We start from the raw sequence: 16,654 nt of genomic DNA, 5'->3' as shown, positions 1-16,654 counted from the left end.
ACCAGTGTTTTACTATATAACGCGGAATCGAGCGGAACGAGTGAAAAATTTCTCACAGAACGAGAACGTTCGGTCCAAAAATCGTAGTCGATTCTAGGGGCCCGCATGCAGGAGCGTAACGGAAAATTCTCAAGGTTAGGTAAGGGCAACACGTGCCGCCGGGTATAATTCGTTCCTAGGGCGACAACCCTCTTCTTCTACCCGCTGGACTCGGGATCGGTTAAGGAGGAACGAGGCTGCACGGGGACCCGTTGTGTAAGCATGCACGAGGGACATTCCGATGGTGCCCGAGATACGGAGACCGACCGTCTAGAAGACCGTCCCCCGTCCGTCCCATCTCACCTCGGGTCAATTAAACCAAGAAGTCTAGTCCGGGACCCGCATGGCCCGACTTCTCGACCCTCGAGCCTAAAGGAGGTCATGTTTCGTTTCCCGGACGCCGGCCATCCAATTCTACGATCCTTTTTCCAAGATATTCCAAATTCGAGAACCATCCGATTTTGACTCTGATCTAGTACCGGGGTCGAAACGATGAGTTTCGCGAACGATGCTGGATCGGGTTCCCAAAACCGTCATCCTCATACTTGTATAAAAAGTACACAATTTCGAATGATTCCGAGCGATTCTGCGACGACACTCGAGCCAATCTCCGTAAGTGCAATGTTCCGATTTAGCCTGACTTTATTTACACCGCTGCACTGTCAGAGTTATACTCCATGGACGAGATTGTCGGGGCAATTATTGAGGTGTTAAGCTTACCAGTTGTTGTCCTTTTTTGGTTTTATAATCTGTTTGATCCTTGGTTTTAAAAATACCAACAAATAAATTTCCAGCGTCCAGCCCTCCAGCAATTGGTTTCAGTCATCGAGAGATTCGCAATTTGTGCCGTAAGTTTTGTAATTTTGAAAAATAAATGGATCGACAATTGGGTCTAAGCGTGTCGATAACCGGTAGGCTTACCTTACCGAGGAAAGTGACGGCCGTTTATCGCTTTCCGTTGTGATACGGATTGCGGTGGGCGGTGCTATCTGCCTTGAATAAATTCATGTTTATTTTAATAAAGGCAGAGTATAATGCCCATCACGGAGACACGTGCCTCACCTTGACATTGAACTCCGGACGTTGTCCAAAGCTCGTTAAAAATCATTCCCTACGGCGGCGGTCCGGTTCGGGGTGGCCAAGCCAGACGACCGCGACTGCCGTAGGTACTAATACTAATCCGCGAACGAGCTGGACGGGAAAGAATGAACGATAATTACACCACCTACGACGAGGCCGGCGTGGTAAAGAGACGGTCACACGTGGCTGTTGATGTCTGGCGGAAAAATGCGAGCTGAATCCATTTTTCAGGGAATTTTCACGCCTCGGGGTCTTGATCGTCGGTTCGAAAGATTTCAAAAACTGACCGGAAATCGTCCGGCAATACCGCTATTTTTAATTCTGAGGCTAATCGCAACGCGAACTTTTAAATTTTTTCTAAAACTTGGTAACATATTCCGAAGATTTTTGTGAGCTGTTTGTTTTTCTTCATTTTTTCGTACTTTCACTGCCTATTACCACGACACGTATACCTATATATATTTATTACAAGTTTAGCCCAGGTCGTAGTGCGGGTAGGTATGGGAAATTTCTTGGAGGATTCATCTACCTGGATTCCTGTTATGATAATGCATTACGCTGCAGCTGCATTATATTGCAGTGGTCCTGGATCGGGGAATTCAGGTGAGACAGATTAGGAGGTATAAGAATCCGGCCGACTTCCTCGAACCGTTCGTTGTTATTTTTCCCCCTTTTTTTTATACATTTTCTTTTCTTCACCGGCTATTGGTTCGATTTTTTTTTTTCTTTTTCACTCAGAAACGCGTCATAAATAACGTTGCGTAGAAAAAATGTTGATTTTCCGCCGTTTCCAAATCTTCCGCCCTTGTGATTCTCGTTTTTCAATTATCAACCGCTTTCTCAGCCACCGCAGCGTCTGTAAGGATAAAAATTCATGTTTTGCGTAAAAGCTGACAAATCGATACACATGCAACGTTTTTTGATAGTAAGGAATGCTAAAAATGCGATTGGCAAGTTTTGAAACTGAAACTCAAAGATAAAATTGTACGTTATGCACCTACAAGATAAGTATGTATATTCCAAGTGCTGTATACATGTGTGTGTGTGTGTGTGTAAATGTATGATTGATGAAATTGACCTCGAGATTTTGTATCGAAAATAGATTTCTTCGACGGTATGGATAATATATACATAATAATTCAACAAGTATAACGTAGAATATAAACCGCGAGTTCAAAATTAATTATACTGTTATTACAACCTGTCAGATATTGTTATTTGCGTCAAGACTGTAATTGCATGAACAGCAGTTGGAGCGATTAAAAGATTCAAGCCGATGCTGCCGCATATCACGTATACTTTATATCGTAAAATACGGTAATACACACAATAATTGTAAACATCTTTGTCTATTTTTTATTTTTTTTTGTTTTTTTTGTTTTTGCCGAGCATGCAAACATCCACGTATCCTCCGGGCCACTTACGTTGTGGCACAGAAATAATAATTATTAGACCTCACGTGGAAATCGATTAGACATTGGTTTACACATAGTTAAACGATTTGGTCGTTAAATTCCTCGCCGTGGAAAGATCGTTCGTCCATAATTCTATTATGATCAAAGGTCATCGACAAATAATTGTTTTTGAAAAATAATAAGAAATTCGTAACGCAAAAATAAAATAACACACAATAAAAAACATCACGAGAAATCAATCATCATTCGTGCAGCCGGAGTGTGCGAATTGAAGTTAAGAAATTATTTATACAACCGTTTTGACACGAAAAAAAAGAACATGCTTATAAAAATAATGAACCAGACCTCGAGACGCGCAGTTTTGTGCATGGAAAATATTTGCGTACAGTCTGGCTGTAACAGCAATTGGTTATACCTACGTATGTACAGTTGGCTGCAGTCATCGCATCCAATCAATCGCGAAAACGCGTAGTGTTTTGCCGTTACTTCTGTTTTCTTGTTCTTCTTTTTTATTTTTGTACAAGTCAAAATATTTTTAAATTTGTTTTCACTCCTTTCTTATTTCTTTGATTTTGACATTTATCCAACGCGTCGTACGGTATTCCAAATTCCAGTTCTAATCTAGGCCACCGCATATAATGGATTCAACGCAATATGTATTATATACGCGAGTCGATAATGCCCCCGACAGACGTGAATTATAATAAAAACAAATCCATGTAACAAATAAAAATCAGGATTGCATTTATAATTATTTAGAGAGACGTAATCAATTGTTATTGATGTTATAAATGTTAAAATGATTATTGTTGTTGCTTGTAAACACCCAGAATGGACTCGATACTTTCGCGTTGAACCGAGAAGCGCTTGCAGATTATTAAACGTTGAAAAATTGGCAAATCGGGATACAAAAAAAAAAAAAAATGTCGAATCTTTTTCTCCAACTCTTTCCTTTACTTTTTAGCGAAAGAGGGTTAGAAACGGTCTTCTCACTCTAAACTGACGCTAATAAAGAAATCGCAAATTTTTCACTCGAATGGTAAAAATGAATTGACAAAGATAGCCAAAACAATTGTCATCGCTGCACTCACCTCTTCCCCTCACGAAGGACCTGTACTCGTCGCTGCAGCAACAGTTGGCAATGAGCCTGTGTTCCCTGCAGGTATTAGCGTGAAGAAAGGCGCAATCGGCTAATTGGCACTTGTAAGGAAGTGGGTACTGGTAGGGATCGGTGCAGCAGCATGCGTCGTGAAAAAGTTTTTCACCGCAGTAAGGAAACACTGAACTGTCGCACAACGGGCATCGTCTTCTGCTGGATGATCCAAAGGTACCAAAAGGCTCGTAGTAGGTTTGACGAAGCGCCTGATCCGAGAAAACCGGAGATACGGTCGGATTTGGCTCGTCATCAACGCCGGACAAACTGCCACCCGCATTACTTTCGCGTAACGCGGGTAGAGCTGCTTCAAGCGCTACAAAGGTTCAATACGGTGTGAGATCTTTTATTTTATTTTGATATGACAAGTTTTACCCATGAGGCTGTAGAACTCCTTTGGAAGAACTTTATCGTGCGTATGTATGGATAATTTTCAAAAGTCTTTGCTTGTTAAATTCCAAAAATTACAAGGAGGTATTGATCAAGAAGAAAATATGGATTTTTTACCACAGTATATATTGACAAAAGTCTTTGTTCACGCAAAATTGTTTGAAATATATTCTATGATATTTTGTGCCAAATCAAAGAGATCACGTTATTCCATCAAGAGTTGACAGAGCACTTTTCTCTTATAAGAATTTAACACATGGTAAAAACAATCGTTATTTACCGAAAGGTTGTACGGATTAAAATCAAATTTAAAATGTAAGTAAATATGTAATCAAGTATCGCATCGTAAAATTAGAGGCAAAATTATTACTCACGTTGGACAGGGTGAGAAATGTTGCATCGAACAGTACAGAAAGCGGCAAACAAAACAAAAACATGAAAAATCTTCGGGCGACAGTGACTCGCCATTTTTTCTCTTATGCTTCTACTGTTTCGATTCGGGAATATAAATTAAACACACGTACACACTGGAGCGTACACACAAAAATGGCTTTAAGAACTTTTCAATAAGAGTGAATGAGAAAACAAAAATAGAGAAAGATGCAGCGAGAGGGAGTGCAGACGTTGACGGTGATCCGTACCTCTTCGATTCAGAATTACGTTTGGGGGCCACGTAGGTAGGATACATCGGATAAAATCCCCACGTCTTCTAGACTTTATAGGTATGCATAATCGTATGTAGATCACAGCCTCGTAGTCGGACAGGATCCGTTACTGAGAGTATAACTGGTTAGAATCTTTCTTGCCTTTTTAAACGGCAACGAATGGGGCCGGAAATTTGCTGTTTATTTTACTCTCTTTCTCTATCTCTCTCTCTCTCTCTCTCTCTCTCTCTCTACTTCTCTGCCTTTCTCCCTTTTTATCCAACACAAATATCGAAGGTGGGAGAAAATTATGAATAATTATTCTCATGCTGAATCTTTTACTAATAATTAACAACGTTCTCGCGGGTCTGATTCACTATTATTATAATATATGTACGAGTACTTGACGAAAAGAAAGTTTGTCTGCAGTAATAATAATAATAATAATAATAATAATAAAGTTTGGAAATAATCCTAGAATTTTATTGTCAACTCACGACTTCGTCCCGCGACGATTCCTTACATGATAAATTGACGGTAAATTTTTTTTTCCTTGCTCCTCGACCCACTGACGTTCTTTGCAAAAATATTCGCCTGCGGTTTTCTTAGATATTTAAAACATAATTCAAAACATTGCCAAAACTGAGACGTTGAATGGGTTAGGGATTCGCGGAGGTCGAGGTGTTTTTGCACACGAGTCGATTTAGTCGACTTCGAAGCGGATACTTATTATATCGGAATTCCGGTTCCCACGAACCCTGGCGAAATAAGAGTATCGCATGGAAATGAAAATAGGACAGAAGGATTACGTGACGCAACTAAATGTTGTACATTATGGTACCTGACACCATCATCCCGATGCAGACAATGGTTCGCGTGCATGAAATTAAGCTGCAGGCAGCTTTGCTGTACGCCATGCAGTTATTGCCGGTTTATTGCGTTTTTTTTTTTTTTTTTATCCAAGAAGCATCCATCTCACGTTCCAATAAAATAAGATGGGTACAAGGCATGTGCGAGGTACGGCAAAACTGCAGATATCACTCGCTGTAATGATAACGACGAGGCAGAGTTACATTTCGATTTGTGATTATACGTATATGTATATGCATGTAACATAAACGATAATAATTATACGACGATAATGACGGAGATCTGAATTATGGCATAGGATTGATTTTATCCACAAATTTCATGCCTGTCCACATCGTTTGTAATATATAGTTCGTTAACCATTGGATTTCGTTCACAGCCATAGTAGAGATTACACGTCATTTCGATTATGAACAAAATAGACTTTAGAATTGGAATATTTCCAGAAAACTTACATACAGTTGTTATGCGGAAAGTCTTGTGGAAAATAGTGTCGACTCTTTCAGAGGTTTAATTCCACGATCTATAGACTTGGATTATTCAGAAAGTAATTGAAACCGAGACTGATCCTGTATTTCTGCAAAATCTTCATCGTGATCACTCAGTTTCTTATCGCGAGCTTTGAAACATGGAAAAATAATTTATTTTCATAATAACTTGCACGATACAAAATATTTGGTTTCTTTAATACATCTATAAATAAACATACATATATATATATGTATGAATATATACCTAATGTATATCTTTTTTGTATATTTGTTGTATATAATATATGTGTATATAGGTATATAACATTTATGCGTACGTATGCATACATGTATGATATATGTATGCATGTGTACATTTACCGCGTTAACGTTAGGATGGGAAATATTCTACCCGAAGCTGTAAATAACGCTATCAAGTTCATAAACGAAAAATAATCACTCCGCGCGCTCCTTGATGATCCACTTGCAATGTTTTTCCCTGAAAAACGCGGAAGAAATTTTTTTTTTCCAGCCAACGATCATTCGTGTACATAATTAACTTATGCGTTGATATACTTGATTGATTCATCATTTTCGTAAAACTTTTGGTGCACGCATATTTTTCATCTTAAGCTCGCTGATACTTTTATATCTAACGAACTTGATTTACAGAATTTAATAACATTTATTAATAACACGTGTTACGATTTTGAACGCTAATGTCGTTTGGTCACGTATCCATTATAGTTGCATATTGGAAACAGTTTTTCGTTCCCAACGGTCAAACACGTGGCGCCGCGATGCGGCCGGCCAATTAATTAAAACCATAACCCGCCGCGCTTTTGAGCGGGAAATTCAAAATTTCCAAGAGAACAACCGAATGGTCACGAAGTATGAATTGTGTAACTGTATTTCAACGCATCGGTTTTCTATGGACGAAATATAAAAACGGAAATATGCCACTTACACTTCTCGGCGTGATAAGCGTGACAACAACACTCACGGATCCTTGTATATTCGGCGCAATCGGCAGCCTGTACTTGACAAACTTCTGGACCGATACGGCAGACGTGAGGCATGAACCTGAACGAGTCTGAAAATAAAACGAGAGAAACGAGTCTTGTAGAAAAAAATTAATTGTTTCACATTATTGACTTAAATTCTTTTCCCCCCTAGGACACGAAGTACATAATTGTTATTATACTTGGAATCAAACGCGTGCAGACAGTACAGTACTAAACATCTCTATGCACAATTCAACACATAGGGTTTTGAATTACACGCGATATCTCAAATTCGACGAATCGATATAAGTATGCGGTATAATAATTCCCAGAGACGCAACGTTATGTTTATTGTTTACGCATATTTTTAGGGTATAAAATAAACGCACAAACGCACACGCAGTGGTAATATTACAATAACAAAAGATAAGATAACCGGTTGCGTATACATTTATTTATTTTTCTTTCTTTATTTTTGCAGTATAAAAATCGTTTGTCAACCGAAATTCCTGTACAACTGTAATAAACTCAGCTGCATCACTCGCAGCGAATTAAGTGCTGCAGATATTTTCACGTAAGCAACTCTCGTACACGTACCTACGATGCATGAAATTTCATCGAAAATTCCAGCACGTACGTATTGTACGGAATTTGCACAACGCTGAAAGACTGCTGTAATCTTGATCAGGGAGCGCGAGGATTGAGCTTCAAAGAAATGAAAGAAAAGAAGAAAAAACAGCACCCCAATCCATTTTACACGATTTCAAAGTTCCGGTTGAACCGAACGAATATTAGAATGCGAATTTCTCTTCCATCGCGATATTTCCCCTCGTTTCGCATTTAGCACGATGCAAAGAGTAAGGGGGGAGGGGAAAAAAGTCGTCAAGACGTCAGCACGCGTACGACGTAACGAGACCGAATAATAATTATTACAGCCAGGCGGCAATTACGTATTGGTACGTATAATGTGACGGTGATCACGACTTCCTTTATCATTACTTCTAAAATTCTTCGCGCACAAATGAGTCACCAGGTGTATCATAGGAAACCGAATGTATATGTATGTCGCCTCGTCGTCGGCCGCGCTGCGCGATGCGACTCGAAGAGCCAACAACCAACCACCCGGCTCTAAGGCGATCGACGAGTTTCCTGAACAGGTGATTGCCCGAAACACCGTTCTAGCAACGGATTCGATCCATATTAAAACCAAAGATTTTCAAACATTTTTTCAAGCTGTATCGAAATTTTTTTTACAATTTTATCGTTACATTTGAAGACAGAAATTTCTCAGGTTTGTTTCCGACTTGTTGCGTTCCAATAATATGTTTTCCCAAGTTCTCTCAAACTCCGTCAAACGTTATTTTAGACGCTTGAAGAAATTCTATCACAATATTTCATCCACCGCGTCAATCTCGATAATTCAATCTGATGTATACATTGGTTTTTTTTTTTTTTCTTTTTTTTTTAGTACTTCGTCACATAATTGCTTCATTTAGAATCTCTGTATATTCAGTTAATTATTTTTTATTTTGAAATAGTTTCAATTTCCCAAGGTTCCGTTACACTATTTCGAGATTTTTTTAATTCAAGTCTTCAATTTACCCGCAAGAGAATTCCTAATTTTACACTGTATATGAACTTCCAGTACCTTCTACGCGATCTTAACATGTACCCATATTCTTATACGGTAATGCATTTTTTCAACGATTTTTCGAGCTGCGCTCAAATCCGTCACTTATGTTCGAACAATGCCATAGATGCGATACGTACAACGTTATACCTAGGTACGTACCTGCAACTGTTCAAACTTAATTAGTTATTCATACCCTGTCCCTGCATACATGGAACTGTGCGTGCAGGCGAAAAAAAAGGATAAAGTGGAATCCAACGTGACGTGTGTGGCACTGCACATGTCGGCATCTTTTGGCAACCCCCCCCCCCCCCCCCTTCGTTCATTCAATTTAATATGTAAATTTAACGACAGAAAAATCGTTGCGTCTTTTGGCCCGTCTGTATTAAATTTTCTACCTGTTTTTATTTTGATTTTTGCTTATCGAGCTGAGAATCAAGCCTGAATTATTAATTTTGATATTGTGTATCTAAACAGAATTTCAACACCGTTCAGGAAAAGATTGAATCCATTCGACTTTTCCGCTCATACAGCGATCTAAGAAATGTAACATTATTCCACGAATCGTAATACCGGTGAAACTTGTGGCTGAAACGGGGCCTGGCTTTCGATAACGAACGACCGTCGACATTTCCTTGATAACGCGACATCGTGTACGTACGCCTAGGTATACGTTATATACACGGTGGGACAGTTCGTTTCTGTCATCCACATTGTTCCACAAGAATATATCTACAAAATATTATTATTTTAAACACGTAATATCATAAACGTAAATAACGATCAATTATTTTTCTACTGTAACTCATTGATCGCACAAGACTCACTTGATTTTGCACTCGACGTTCTGCGCGCAAAAATTTCGCAATTTCAAATCAGCATTGCAGCCATGCAATGTTTCACCTCGAGCTCCAGTTTCTCTGCTTTTTGTGTTTGATTGTTTTATCGTTGTTTTTTCTATTCTTCTTCTTTTCCAACGTATTATACTTATCGTACAAAACCCGAGCAATGTTTTTCATTGTTTTGTTCTTTCATTGTATTGGCTGCATGTTCGTAAGCTTACACGTCCACAGTTTTTCCGGTATGTAATATCCTTGTATTAGTAATACTTTTTTTCATACCCTCGATTCCAATAATGAGAAAATCATTCGACCGCACGATATCGATTTCAGAATGGTACAGCGGACAAAACGATCCGCACGATTTTTACGTAACGCGAGTATTTATAGTGTCGTTATACCTGTGCACATACAGGCAAATTATATTGCAGCCTTGACTAGGCAGGTAAACGACAATGGAAATGAACGTGCTCGCTACAATAAAGTTAATTCGCTGCGTTACCTTAATTTGTTGTTCCTTTATCCCCGAATCGTTACACTTGAAGGTATCGAGTGTATCGTAAGACTGTTTTTTTTCTTTTTTTTCTTTAAATAAATTCAAACCCGTCCCAACTTTGCATATTTATAAAAATTTCCTGGCGAACGGTAGTAGCATGGTATGAAAACTGTAAAGAGATGGAAGAAATTAGATTCCGTTAATCGCTGCAATCTCACCATCTTCTGGTCCGGTATCACAGCAGCAATGATCATTCACAACGCCTTCGTTACTACAATATTCCATCTCATCGGCGCTGCAGGTTTTGCAGCCTGGTATTGGTCCTGTAACAACATTAAGATAATCGTAGTATTTAATCTTGCTTGTAATAAGGAGAGTCAAATCGTGTCAATATCATGACTCTAACAATAACATACGACGTATAATCGTGCGTATGAAATTCGTGAAACGGATTTGTTACGAATGATCCCGCGCGCGAGGCTTATCACCCGTAAACCGCAAAGTCTCCGATTTCCATGCAATTATAATTTCCTAATCACATAACGGGTTTATATATTTTCAGACAAAAGAAAAATTCCCGACGACTCGAAACTGGAACAAGATAGGCAACGTAAAACATATCTGTATTAAAACCGTTGTAAAAATTGTTGAGCCGCTGTCTGATCTTCTTTTCCGTTTCCTCCCCCCTCTTTTATATTTTTATCCTTATATATAATATCCGCGCAATAAGATAAGGCCGTATAATAAAATCCCCCAAGGTATGCTTTATAGGCGTTTGCACGACTTATTACCGCAACGAAGTTGTATAAATTGTACAAACTAATAACGCGGGTTATAATCGCTTCTTTATCCGCGTATAGCCATGCTTTTTTTTATACCGCACATAATAATAACATGAGCCTCGTGTGCCTGGTCTAAATATAATGAAATATGTTAATTATATTAAGGATGCGTATTTTTATTTCTTTTTTCTTTTTTGTTACCTTTTGCATCCATTCCCACTGTTATTGTTGCGAATGCGGCAAATGCAAAAAGAGACGAACAAAGAGGAGGAAATTAATGAATAAATCGAGTCACTTTTCGTACAGTTGGCGTCCATAAATCGAGAAACTGACTGGCGGATAAATCGATCCGGGCTTACTTACCGGGGTATATTTTGAGTTTCTTTGCCTCCTCGACAGCATCCTTGTACGAAACTTGATGCTCTATGTAGTATTCTTCGTCGGGGTGATGGTCAATAACGGTAACAGCCTCGAGACTGGCCAAAATCACCAAAAACACCCCGATAATTATTATCGTCATCAGGCTCATGCTAGCTCAGCAAACGATCCTCGCTCACCGACATCTTCTTCATCGCCGCGAAGATTTAAAGGAAGAAAATAAAAATGGCAAACAGCAATAATCGATACTCTCGCAATCCAGCTTTCGTGTACGTTTCCACCGTTCCCACCCGCCCCTGCATTTGGGTTAAAATAAACACGGATTAGAAACTGTGAAAGATGGAAAAAAGAAAAAAAGAAAAACATCTTTTTCGTGGACGAGTACAAACGAACGTACTTATTGTATTATGCGGATAAAAAAATCGTCGAGTCACATTTTGTGCGTGAATCGATGTACCAGCCGGTATTGTACGATACACGCGTGATATGTATATTGTGTATATCTAGAATATAGTTGAGCTATCGATCCTTCTCGACATTCTATTCCAAGGGTGTGATTCATCCTCGCGGGCTTCTATATGTGTAATAAAAGTATACGCGCGCTGTCTCAACTTATCGCCAGAGGGTGTCGGTATTTTTTTTTTTTTTTTTTTTTATTTTAATCGTATCATTACTATTAATCTTCAGGTGAACGTTTTGTCAAATAAACTAGTATCAAGATTGATATACGAGTAACCAAAAATCCGACAGATCTGTTCAAAATTCGTACGAATCTACGCTTCGTAGGTTAGGATTAAATTATACCTATGCGACCTAATTAAAAATAATCTATACGTCGAGTCGAAACATTAATTTCACTAATCGTACAAGCCGGAATTAAGATCATGCTCCCGGAAACTATTCTGCGATATCATCGTACACGTTACGGGTCACGGATAGCCATAAGCGATTATGTCATTGCGTTGCAACGATTATTGACGAACCGAGTTACCCGATGGCCGTTTCAACGCGACATAAAAATACTTCGAATAAACACGGTGCAAGGCTCTTGATACAAAACCATTGCGATTCGATCAAACGGAGAGAAGCGTATCGTTGTACGTGTCGCACATGACTTCTTGAATTTTATAAATATGAAAAATATTTTCTCTCTTGAACGCGGCAGGATTTTGGGACTTTGGGAACCGGCATTATTTTCCAAATCGCCGAATATTCGTTTCAACTTTCTATCGACATTGAAATGCCTCTCAAGTCTATTCCCGTAGTTAACGAGCTATACTGATTGTACGGCACGTTGATGGAAATTCGACGATTACCCGTAAGAGATACGCACAGGTTGACGGAAAGCCGTGGGTTATATGTTTGGAAATTGAAATATTTACGGATCGGTCGGATATACCTATAACACATAAAATATTGTTGTACCTATTCTCGTTTCGAACGCGTGACCGTTTCGCAAAACAATATCTCAAAACGTTCGTACGTGAGTACGTAATACAGGTATACAATATCATGTATACCTGTGCTCGGTACGTGACTTTGAAAACGATTAATGCTCGTGCATTTTCATGCACACAGATTAAAATCGTGCTCGCGTTTGATATTTCTCCAAGATTTTTTGTAAATTATTTTGCGTTTTTTTACCTGACACGGATAATTATTAGGGTGTGAATCAAATTTGGGATAATTATTTGAGAAGGGAAATAGAAGGAAACAAGGAAGAAAAATCAAGCAAGTGTAATGAAGTAACGGTGCAATAGAACAGCAATAACAGATATGATTGAATGAATTTTTTTAAGGAAAAAATAGGAATATAATGGCTTTTATTGTTAGGTTATGATGTATCTAGACAGGTATATGCGTGTATATATGCATGTACAGAACACCACGGCTAATAGAACAATATATCTTGTAACACGACCGAGTTTCTTGAGACAGCGTCCGGCAGTAATTAGTGAATTAGTTCAATTGAGACCGCATCCCGCAAGTGCCGCGCAAAAAAGACGCATGACTTATATATTTTCTACATTATGTGTATACGTATTGTGCAGATAGAAGTAACATAAAATATGGTTTCAAAGCAATAATATATATCGTTTCTATATTTTGCGTGTGCAAAACTTGGCCGAATATCGTGTAACGAAAGATTTCGCATAGGTACGATAGATAACTAAAATACGAAGAATGAGACGTAAGGGAAAAGGGTGAAAATTTCTTTACAATTTCAATTTCGTATATAGTATCAAATTTCATCACAGCCTTTTCAACTCGTGTCTTATTGCGTACGTGATCCGAAAGAGTTGGAGAGTTTAGAATCTTCAACGACTCGCAAACGAATCTGTTAAAGACACGTATAATATGTCGCCGCTGCAGGAACTGGCAATGAGTCAGTTTAAACTCGGTAAGACAGACGAACATAATTGTATAGGAGAGGGGAAAAAGATGAAGAAAAAAAAAAAAAATAAGAATTCAAACCGGTGAAAACGGGTTTGCAATTTATCCAATTTGAGGATTGCATCACGTAATATTTCGTCTATTTCACAAATTAACCCACTGTACAGTGGCATGTGCGGACTCGCTCTACTTAACACGTAAAACCGACTTCTTGAGTCGGTGGTATAATTCGTGTCTCGATCGTTTATTCGTACTTGTCTAATGTTATTACAGCAATTTATTCAATTTTTCAAGCTTGAAAAACAACGTACTTAAAAACAGTTCTACTTCCTCGTACAAAACCAGCGAACGTGATTCATTTTTATCGATAACAAGGATTCGTTTTTCCGCCATACCAAATTGTGCAAATTTCAGCACGGATGTTTTTCTTTTAATTCCATTACAACAAAGTATTAATATTTTGAACCTGCTGAAGCGAAAAGTACTTACAAAAAAAAAAGCATGTAAATGAAAATCGTATAAATAGAAAAATTATAAAATATTGTGACATACTCACGTTTTTGGGAGAAATTCATTCGAGTCGAGGGGTGAATATGTATAATATTTAGTTCGATTAATTTCTTATTGGCCCGCCTCGCATTTCTCGATTAAAAAATTGTAGCCAACGAAAAATCGATCATTTCTCTACTTTCGTATCTCTGAGCGATAAATATATATATATATATATATATTTTTTAACGTAACGCCAACCGATCGTTATCGTAAAAATATTTTTGTCCCGCAACGCGCTTGTGCATGCACCGAAAGTCCACAAGTTCGCGCGTTCGATGCCAGATTATTATTTTCTATTCTGATTTTTTTTGCTCGTCTCTTTCCAAACAAACAAATAATCTCGCCAAGGCGAAAGGACGAGGAGAATTTCCAACTGACTACGAGTTTTACTCGTTGACCGATCGAGATCCCGCGATTTGGTCCGACAACCGTAATCCTCTACAGACCATGCCGGACTGCTAGTACTGCCAGTAGTTAGCGTTGCCGCTTTGCGGAGGGCTGAAACGCCTTTTCGGAGGGGCAGAGCTCTCCTCGTGTAGGTAACGGCTGCACATGCGTGTGTACCTGGAGGCCAGGCTGTGCCGCCTGTAAATGTATTGTGTCATGTGATCTCAGGATCCGTTGGCGAACCCGAAAACGACAGCCGGTACTCTCCTGCCCGATGTTTCCTTCGGTATTTCCCTTTCGCTGTCCCTTTTTTCCTGTTTTTTTTTCTTTTTTTTTTTCTCCAACGCCCGCTCGAATTCCACGTGACTCACCATTGAGGCACTGACGAAACAAAAAAAGAAACTTGTGGCGAAAATATAGAAATGGTCCGTTTATTGGCGGGTTCAAAATTAATTATTCATCAGCTATTGTGCGGGTAATCTTATTGCGAGATGGATCCACGTCGAGATGATTGGATTTTTCAAATTAAGATAAAACTATTCGCAAGCTACGGTCGGTTTCCTCCAAATATTCAAGATGAAATATAGAAAACAAAAAAAAAAAGAAAAGAGATGCAATTTTAGTGATGCTTTTTTATTCTTGTTTTTCAGGAAAAACTTCGAATTATGTAACTGACGATTGTACAAATTTGATAAATTCGCAATGTGCGACTACCGCGTGGTAAAATTAGCGAAGAAGTACGAAATAAATTTACAACTTGCTAAATTAAATACAAGATAAATATCGGATAATTTACAAATTTGCAAACTCCGCCAGAACAAACGCGACGTATGCCTGAATTTAAAAATTCAAAAACGAATTCGTTTCGGGCATTACAAAAACGCACAAAATTATTTCATTAGTTGTATGCGCATATCCCAGTAAACGGAGAAAAATGTTAAACCATATTAAAACAAATGCATTTTCATGACCCAACGATTCGAATCGCACTAGAAGACTCATCGCACGTTTCGAAAATCAATTTGTTTCAATTTTTTTTCTATATATTAATTGACAAAGACGGAATTGTGATTGGATCGAATTGAAATTGCGTTACAACATAAGCATCGGATAAAATTTGGAAGAAAATGTGTATTTCGAAACAATAAATGGATCGAAGGGCATCGAAAGGAATCTCTTTGGATATGAGTGTCGAATCTGGTTTTTCTTTTTTTTCTTTTTGTTCTTGTTCTTTATTATTTGTTTGGATAAGACTGACAATCGTATTTCAGCAACGGCTTCTGCAAGTGCGCAGTTCTCCACGGCGCAGGACCGCCGTCATATAATACACGCACATATTTTACGTGTATACACACGCACATACACGCACAGATGCATATAGATGCGGGATGACGTTTTGCGAGTATGTGTGAAGGGGGTCCTTCAAAGCATGAAGCTCATAGCGGCATGTCGGTATTGATCCTACGGAGATCCTTGTTTTATTTCAAACCGCTGTTTATAAACAGCTGAATCGTATAAAGTATAATGATTCGAGAGAATGACGATTTTACATCGGTGTAACATAGTTTAAATTTATTACACGCTCAGATTCGTAGAAAATGAATTTGCCAATTTTTATCACCTCGAGAAGAAACAGGAACAAAATTTTCTTTTAGATGATTGTTAAAATTACGAAATAATCGTATGTATATAGTATGTAATAATTTACTTGTTTATTTTTTTTTTTTTTCTGTACCGAGCATTATATATATATATGTATATATGTGTGTACGAAGATACTGCGAGTGATGTCGAATGTAGGTACCTAATATATGCATATTTTGTTGGAACAAATTTTGACGTGCAGCAAAAGTGTAGAGGCGATAACGGGCGGTAATTCAAATGTATGGAAGCACGGAAAGAGAGAGCAAGAAAGAAAGGCCAACGAACCAGAATAAGAATAAAAATTTTACGCAACGACTTGCATATCGATTTGACTGACAATTTTAAAAATCGCTCCGTCTTATCGTCGCGTATTACTTGGAATTTTAAGCGGGGTTCAACGTCCGAGAAACATATAAATTTCGGAGAAAGTTAATTAAAATTTGAACAATTTTTCACCGATTAAGTAGTGCGATAATTTTCGTACACG

The 16,654-nt window shown here is 38.4% G+C and overlaps 3 protein-coding genes across 7 annotated transcripts in view; all 3 read right to left on the bottom strand.

The window, feature by feature from the left end:
- Nucleotides 1–16,654, bottom strand: part of LOC124219789 (cytochrome P450 4c3) — a 52,163-nt gene that overhangs the window by 25,635 nt on the left and 9,874 nt on the right. The window lies entirely within an intron of this gene.
- Nucleotides 1,763–5,702, bottom strand: LOC124219801 (uncharacterized). 2 transcript variants are annotated; one of them, XM_069136449.1, is made up of 4 exons: nt 5,563–5,702; nt 4,452–5,479; nt 3,626–4,003; nt 1,763–1,975 (listed from the first exon to the last, which is right to left on the bottom strand). In XM_069136449.1, exons 2-4 carry the CDS (start codon nt 4,543–4,545, stop codon nt 1,941–1,943), a joined length of 507 nt encoding a protein of 168 aa, XP_068992550.1. In that variant the 5' UTR covers nt 4,546–5,479; nt 5,563–5,702; the 3' UTR covers nt 1,763–1,940. The 2 variants fall into 2 exon arrangements, with proteins under 2 accessions (XP_068992550.1, XP_046483890.1); XM_046627934.2 differs by lacking the exon at nt 4,452–5,479 and having other exon boundaries at nt 5,563–5,639.
- LOC124219799 (uncharacterized) lies at nt 5,622–14,734 on the bottom strand. Of its 4 annotated transcripts, XR_011177255.1 has the most exons (7): nt 14,141–14,721; nt 11,176–11,486; nt 11,014–11,031; nt 10,249–10,353; nt 7,029–7,154; nt 6,047–6,210; nt 5,622–5,765 (listed from the first exon to the last, which is right to left on the bottom strand). XR_011177255.1 is itself a non-coding variant. In XM_069136448.1 (6 exons), the coding sequence occupies exons 2-6, from the start codon at nt 11,339–11,341 to the stop codon at nt 6,128–6,130; spliced, it is 498 nt and encodes a 165-aa protein (XP_068992549.1). In that variant the 5' UTR covers nt 11,342–11,486; nt 14,141–14,734; the 3' UTR covers nt 6,047–6,127. The 4 variants fall into 4 exon arrangements, 3 of the variants coding, with proteins under 3 accessions (XP_068992549.1, XP_046483882.1, XP_046483884.1); XM_069136448.1 differs by lacking the exon at nt 5,622–5,765 and having other exon boundaries at nt 14,141–14,734; XM_046627926.2 differs by lacking the exons at nt 5,622–5,765; nt 6,047–6,210 and adding an exon at nt 6,212–6,560 and having other exon boundaries at nt 14,141–14,626.

The sequence above is a fragment of the Neodiprion pinetum genome, chromosome 5 (genome assembly GCF_021155775.2).
Source record: "Neodiprion pinetum isolate iyNeoPine1 chromosome 5, iyNeoPine1.2, whole genome shotgun sequence".
Taxonomy (NCBI): domain Eukaryota; kingdom Metazoa; phylum Arthropoda; class Insecta; order Hymenoptera; family Diprionidae; genus Neodiprion; species Neodiprion pinetum.
Note: the sequence above shows the minus strand (reverse complement) of the source record. Positions and strands in the feature narration are given on the sequence as shown.